Below are 7,147 nucleotides of genomic sequence, written 5' to 3'. Positions count from 1 at the left end.
CAATACCAATTACAGGCTAGAATAGGAGCAATGTTTGGCAGAAAGATCTTCCTGAAGTCTCCACAGTTAAGCTGCACAGGAAGCCATTATTCTGTTGAAGAATAACATTATTTCAGAGTAACACCTCGATGATTCTGCAGAGCAGTTGTCTCTCTACTTAAGATAGTTGACCTACTGCTTATAAAACAGAAAGCTAAACTCATGACTAATGTTGTAATATGCTATATCCATTTCCAAGAGACAAATTTCAAGATTCTCTTTTTCTCTTATTTCTTCAAGTGAAATGAAACAGATCCAAAGTGTTTCTATCTCTTGATTATGTGCTAGGTATCCTGTACTATCTTCATGCTCAAGACTTTTATTTGGAACCTTCCACTACCATTAGGACTTTCACCTAGGTTGATTTCCTAGTCATTATAGGCTTACCTTGATTTATTACTGTCCTACACCTGTAATCAAAAAGGCTGCAGTGAGAGAGAGGACCAATGACTCAGGAAAGTTCATAAGTGCATATAAGCCACAGATTTTTTTTTTCTTTTTCAAGTTTTATTTAAATTCCAGTTAGTTGACATACAGTGTAATATTGGTTTCAGGCATAGAATTTAGTGATTCAGAGCCATAGAATTTTGTGTGGTCCCATCTTCCTTATGAGTTTGTATTACAGTACCATAACTTGTGTTACAGTATATATGGAATCATAAATATAGCCTGGCTCTGAGCACTTTTACATCAGCATGCCTCTCAACTCTTCTTGGCACTCTCATGTGAACTTAACCTTTTGCCAAGTAATGTCTCAGGACCCCACTTACAGTGGAGTTCCTGTTAGTCCCTAAGTTTGATGGAAAGGCAGCTTTATAGATAAGGAGCTCCAAACAAGGAGAGAAAGAAAACAATTTATCCTCAGACTAGACTAATCTCTAAGAAGCCCCAGGTAACTTTCTTAACATGTTTGTCAGGCCCAAAGATGAGGCCATGTCACTTCACAAAATGACAGACTCTTGGAAGATACTATGATATTTTTCCTCAGGAGAGACTAGGGCCATATAAATAAGGCCAGTGCCCTTTAAATTGGAATGAACTCCATAATTATGGGCCAACCACGACTCTGGAGTTTCAGTAATTATAGTCTAAAGTTAGAAGAAAACTCCAGTTTTTGCCTAAGGCTCCTACTGAGCTGTCCAGGGTTCTGACTTCCACACAGGCCATCAGTGCCTCTTATCTTTGGTCTTGATTCCAATGATTTTGCTTTAAATTTGGAATACTTTGGATGTAGTCTGTGATTCCTAACCTTGAATACCTCTGTGGTCTATATTGAGCTCTGCTGGGCCAGGATCTTGTCAATGGCATAGTACATACAAAGTGAAAATTTGATTTTACTATGTCAGGACTTTAAATTTGGAGAACTTAAGTCCTAGAGTCAAAAGACTTAGACTTAAGTAACAGCTGCTTTAGCCATGTGACTTTGAAGAAATCTCCGAAGGTTTTTCAGAACTTTGGTTTTCTCACCATCCCTAAACAATAAAATATGACAAATATCTGCAACATAAATGACATTTAAAAATATTTAAGAAAAAAAAAAACCCTGATTGGAAAAGGCAATTGGAATGGACACAAAAAGCAATTCTCAAAATAAGAAAGATAAATTACCCACATTATATATAAAAATTAACTCAAAATGGACCAAAGGTGTAAATATAAAATGTAAAACTATGAAACTCTTAGAAGAAGTTAGCTGTAAATCTTTTGACTTGGAATTAGGCAATGCTTTCTTAGATAGGACACCAAAACCACAAGCAACAAAAGGTAAAGTAGATGAATTTGACTTCATAAAAATTAAACACATTTGAGCTGCAAAGGACACTATCAAGAAAGTAAAAAGACAATCCATAGAATAGGAGAAAAAATTTGCAAATCATATATCTGATAAAAGACTTGTATCCAGAATTACAAAGAATTTCTACAACTAAATAATAAAGGACAAATAACCCAATTTAAAAATAAGCATAGGATTGAATAGACATTTCTATACAGAAGATATACAAGTGGCCAATAAGCACATGAAAAGATGCTGAACATCATTAGCTATCAGGGAAATACAAATCAAAACTACAATATGATATTACTTCACACCCACTAGGATTACTGTAATAAAAAAGGCAGATAATGACAAGTGCTGACAACAATGTGGGCAAATTGAAACCCTCATATTCTGCCAACAGGATTTTTAAATGGTGCAGTTAATTTGGAAACCAATTCTCCAGAAATCTGACAGTTCCTCAACAATGAAACACAGAGACCCTATATGACCCAGCAATTCTAATCCTAAGTATATATGCAAGATAAAAGAAAATGTACTTTAAAAAATCCTGTGCACAAACAGTTATAGCAGATTTATTCGTAATAGCCCAAAAGGAGAAACAACCTAAATGTCTATCAAGTGATGAGTGTTTAAACAAATTACAGTATATCCATACAATGGAGAATCCATACAAGAAAAAGCAGTGAAGTACTGATATGTACTATAACACAGGTGGACCTTGAAAACATTATGCTAAGGAAAGGAAGCCAGTCACAAAAGGGCACACATTATATGACTCCACTCATATGGAGTATCCAGAATTGGTAAAGTTATAGAGTTAGAAAGTAGATTAGTGATTGCCTAGGACTGGATTTGGGATGTGAAGGTGGAGAGTGACTGCTAATGGGAATGAAGTTTCTTTTTGGAGATATGAAAATGTCATACAATTGATTGTGGTGATGGTTGCACAACTACGTGACTATACTTAAAATCATTGAATTAGACACTTTAAATATATTGTGCATACAACAATGCAAATTATCTCAATAACGCTATTAAAACAAATAAATACAAATTACCAAGAAGGACATTTTAAGTCTTCTAATTCATTGATCATCAAGTAAATAAAAACTTACTGTGAGATACCATATCTCTCACCAGAATTTGGAAATTAAAAGTATGCATGTGTGTGTATTCAATGAGATCTGTTTGCAAAATGCAAAGAACTATTCAAAGGCAATTTACTTCCATCATGTATATTTTGCTTCCTTCCTCACATTCAGAATATCTTAAAAGATATTTTGTGGGATGCCTGGGTGGCTCAGCAGTTAAGCGTCTGCCTTTGGCTCAGGGTGTGATCCTGGAGTCCCAGGATCAAGTTCCACATCAGGCTTCCTGCATGGAGCCTGCTTCTCCCTCTGCCTGTGTCTCTGCCTCTCTCTCTCTGTGTCTCATGAATTAATCTTTTTAAAAAGGTGTTTTGTGAGCCCAAAGCATGGAGAATTCATGTTACAGATATCCTAATTCATGTTTTTGCTCAAAGAAATAACAAATCTTTGCAGTTTTGCTCAAATGCACAAATTCTATAAGAAAACCAAAGCTGGGTTAGTGAAAAGTGATCAGTTCTCTTCTTTTCTTCCCTACTGGAAGACATTAGGAACATCTATGCTTTATCCCCTTGAATGGCAGCATAAGTAACAGCAGCTACTCCCTATGGACAGAAGGAGCCTGGTGTGTTCTAAATGTGTTGTGAGACATTTGTGAGTGTTGTGGTGGTCTCCTGGAGAAAACACAGCTGTCTTGTGCACCAGCCTGTGGTCTCTATAAATTTGTTTCAATCTAAATATTCTTTCACTACAGAAGAAATGGAGGACTCTTTTCCATATAAAATTCAAGAGCTTCTACCCAATGTAGTAGAGTAAAAACCACATGGCAAAATGAACTGGATGCTATAGAAAAAATAAGTTTTGAACCAACTCCACAACACATGGATTTCAGAAAAATTTGAAGCTGCAGAATGAATTTCATCTTGAGTCAAACACTTTATCTTACTAAGTCAATGGGAGTGATTTCACAGTTGCATTCTTTCCCAAAAAGTTTCAAAAGTACAACCTTGGCTTGCTTGGGTGCTGAGAAACATATATAAGCCAGAGAAAGCAAATACTTGGCATTTTTTGTCACATCTCTTTTACTTACCTGCGTGTAGCTATTGCTTATCCTTGTAGGCACTTTTTTCTACTGAATGAACATAGCCCAAGACTCTCAGGACAGTGCCCCAAGCATTCATTACTATCAACCAATAAATTCTATTTGCCACTCTTGATATAGGCTATTCCAAATTGAGATGTGTGTGTGTGTGTGTGTGTGTGTGTGTGTGTGTGTGTGTGTGACTCAACTATTTAAAAGAGCCTTTGCAGTATATTTATCTTTATGTAAGGTTTACCTTTCAGAATTATAGGATTTACAAGTAGAAGCAGACCAATAGTCACTCAATAAAGGGTAATGTTTCTCATTTGTTTTAAACGCCTTCAAATTTGTTTGAAATGTCTTGATTCTTTGGCTTTGACTCTGATTTTTGCAAATATAAAAATGCAGGCAGAACTTTTACCATTAGAAGCCATTTTCTGGAAATAATCTGACATGTACTATTATACCTTAATTATATACCTACTTACGTCAACCCATTTGGTGCTCCCCCAAACCCTATACAGAAGATACTATTAAAATAACCAGATTACAATTGAGGAAACTGAGACACAGAACTCTTATGTAACTTTAATACTGAAGCTGGAAAGGACTTCATCTTGGTTAAAGTTTGTTACTTGGGGTGCTTGTTTTGCATGTCTCTATACCCCCTTTCCCCATGATATAAGGTTTTGTCTAAGTTAAGAAGCTAAGCGTTAAATAAGTGTTCCTCACCAGATTCCTTCTTTTGAAATAATGAACAAAAACTTCTTTTCCAAAAAACAATAGCTTTGTTTTTGAAGACAAAACCTGACAGTTCTTTTGTCTCAACTCTTCTTGCTAAGAATTCTTTAAAAGTGCCTGCCTTATTATTATTTTTTGTCTCCAAAGCAAGTTAGAACAATTCATAACTTGGAGCAACCACGAAGCCCTGGAATTCCACAGTTGATTGTGTGTTATGCCCATAAATCTTCAAATTAGTCAAGCTTAGTCAGTACACAGGAGTACAAATATAAAATAACGTGGATAAATATAGGTAATTTCGAACCAGAGCACAAACCTGCAATTTTTTTCACCCAAACAGACAATTTTTTTATATATATCCAGAGGTAGAATCTAAAAAATAAAGATAGTTATGAAAATTGCTAAAACTAGGCAGCCCGGGGGGCTCAGCGGTTTAGCGCCGTCTTCAGCCCAGGGCCTGATCCTGGAGTCCCGGGATCGAGTCTCACATCAGGCTCCCTGCATGGAGCCTGCTTCTCCCTTTGCCTGTGTCTCTGCCTCTCTCTCTCTCTCTCATGAATAAATAAAATCTTAAAAAAAGAAAATTGCTAATACTGAAGCAGTGAATGCATCTCTTTTCAGCAGAGCAAAATAGAATCATTTATCAAAATGGAATTTCAATTAAATTGGAAATGAAAATGGAAGTTTTCTATTTCCTCTAACAAGTAAAATCTAAATACACTTAACTGGCTATTTCCTCCATACATTCTCAATTAAAGTATTGATCAGCATCTGATGAAATATGGAAAATAACTAGAATTCTATTCCCAAATTCCTTATCTGTTCAGTCATGAGGAAGTTAAGAGGTTTGCATACTTATTCTAGTTTTTAAATTATGATTTTCATTAGTGTTTCTCAGGCAAACAAAATAATATACACTGTATAATTCTGTATTTAACTCCCTTACCATAACAATTCTCAAATATCCAGTATCCATCCATAACCACTTAAATGTTATATCATTAGAGTTTACTGTGTTCTTGGTATGTTAACAGCAATGAAATTAGAGGTTCCCATCTAGTATTTATACTGCTTCAAGGAACTCTAACCAATAGATTTGAAAAAAATCTCACAAGTGTCCTTTGATTACACAACAGGATTAAGCTCCATGGAAAGATAGCAGTGGAATAGCTTTTCATCTTTAAAGATTTCTTAAGCAAGCTTGCTTTTCCCATGGAAAGATTTCAAAAACCATGATGATTCATGATAACCAAGAATTTTTTGGTGGTTGTTGTTGGAAGGGATGATTTTTTTATAGCTTTATTGAGGTAAAATATACATTAAATTCACAATATGTATACACCTGTGAAGCTGTCACCATAATCAAGATAGGAACACGTCCATGATAGTTTCTGAAGATACCAGTAATGTAAGCTTTTGGCGATCATCTTATCTCCAGGGACATCCGGCACTATTAGGCCATATTTATTGTCTATTGAGTGAATACATTTTCTCTAATTTATTATCACTAGATGTCTTTTGAACATTAGTGTACTAGAAGAACAAAGGGTTGGACAGAACTTAGGCTTTTAAGTTTCAGCATTTCTGAGAAGCATCTGCATAGTGCTGAAGTTGGCCTTTGAATATAAAAATCAACAGGTATGAGACCCTGGCTAGGCCTCCGGTGGCTTAGCAGTCTCACAAAGCCCAAGTCGTTCAACTCCATGCCCCACCTTTTCTAGAGAAAGAGTGATGGATACGCCCATTCTTCTACTATGTATGGGCCCGAAATTTATTTATTTTTCCAACCACGTCAGTTTATAGACGATTAAAGAACAAATAACGCACAAGTCTTGTTTGAAAAGATGGGTCAAGGGGATCCCTGGGTGGCGCAGCGGTTTGGCGCCTGCCTTTGGCCCAGGGCGCGATCCTGGAGACCCGGGATCGAATCCCACGACGGGCTCCCGGTGCATGGAGCCTGCTTCTCCCTCTGCCTATGTCTCTGCCTCTCTCTCTCTCTCACTATCATAAATTAAAAAAAAGAAAAGATGGGTCAAGATATGGGAATCATACGTGTTTAAGCCAACTTCTCTGAGTCGGGTTTATCTTTCAAGTATCTTGCACTTTGTCAGAGACAGCCGTAAGGGGAAAAAAAAAAGAAGAAGAAGCAGGAGCAGCAGGAGCAGTAGCAGCAGCATGGTGCCTGAAATGTCCACATTTCAAATAAAATAGACTGCACAGACAGCTTATCATGTATATGGCTTTGGCTTTTTGTCCTGCCTAGTGACATCGTATTTGCTTTCGGTGCTGGTCCGGATGAGGTCTGGTAGGTGAAAGCTCGTCTCCGAGGCTGTCCGGGTGGTTCTCTCCCGTACTCCACTATTTTCAGCCCTGTTCTGGAAACAACTGTTTTTAAGGACGCGGCAGTTAACCTCGGGGTTG

The 7,147-nt window shown here is 36.9% G+C and overlaps 1 protein-coding gene across 1 annotated transcript in view; it reads left to right on the top strand.

The window, feature by feature from the left end:
• The first annotated feature begins 7,006 nt into the window (after positions 1-7,006).
• Positions 7,007-7,147, top strand: part of RTN1 (reticulon 1) — a 216,728-nt gene continuing 216,587 nt past the window's right edge. Inside the window, exon 1 of the mRNA XM_072761673.1 lies at positions 7,007-7,031. Within this exon, the coding sequence (XP_072617774.1) occupies positions 7,022-7,031 (10 nt within the window). The 5' untranslated portion in view covers positions 7,007-7,021. The remainder of the gene's footprint in view (positions 7,032-7,147) is intronic.

This window comes from Vulpes vulpes, chromosome 6, assembly GCF_048418805.1.
Source record: "Vulpes vulpes isolate BD-2025 chromosome 6, VulVul3, whole genome shotgun sequence".
NCBI lineage: Eukaryota > Metazoa > Chordata > Mammalia > Carnivora > Canidae > Vulpes > Vulpes vulpes.
Note: the sequence above shows the minus strand (reverse complement) of the source record. Positions and strands in the feature narration are given on the sequence as shown.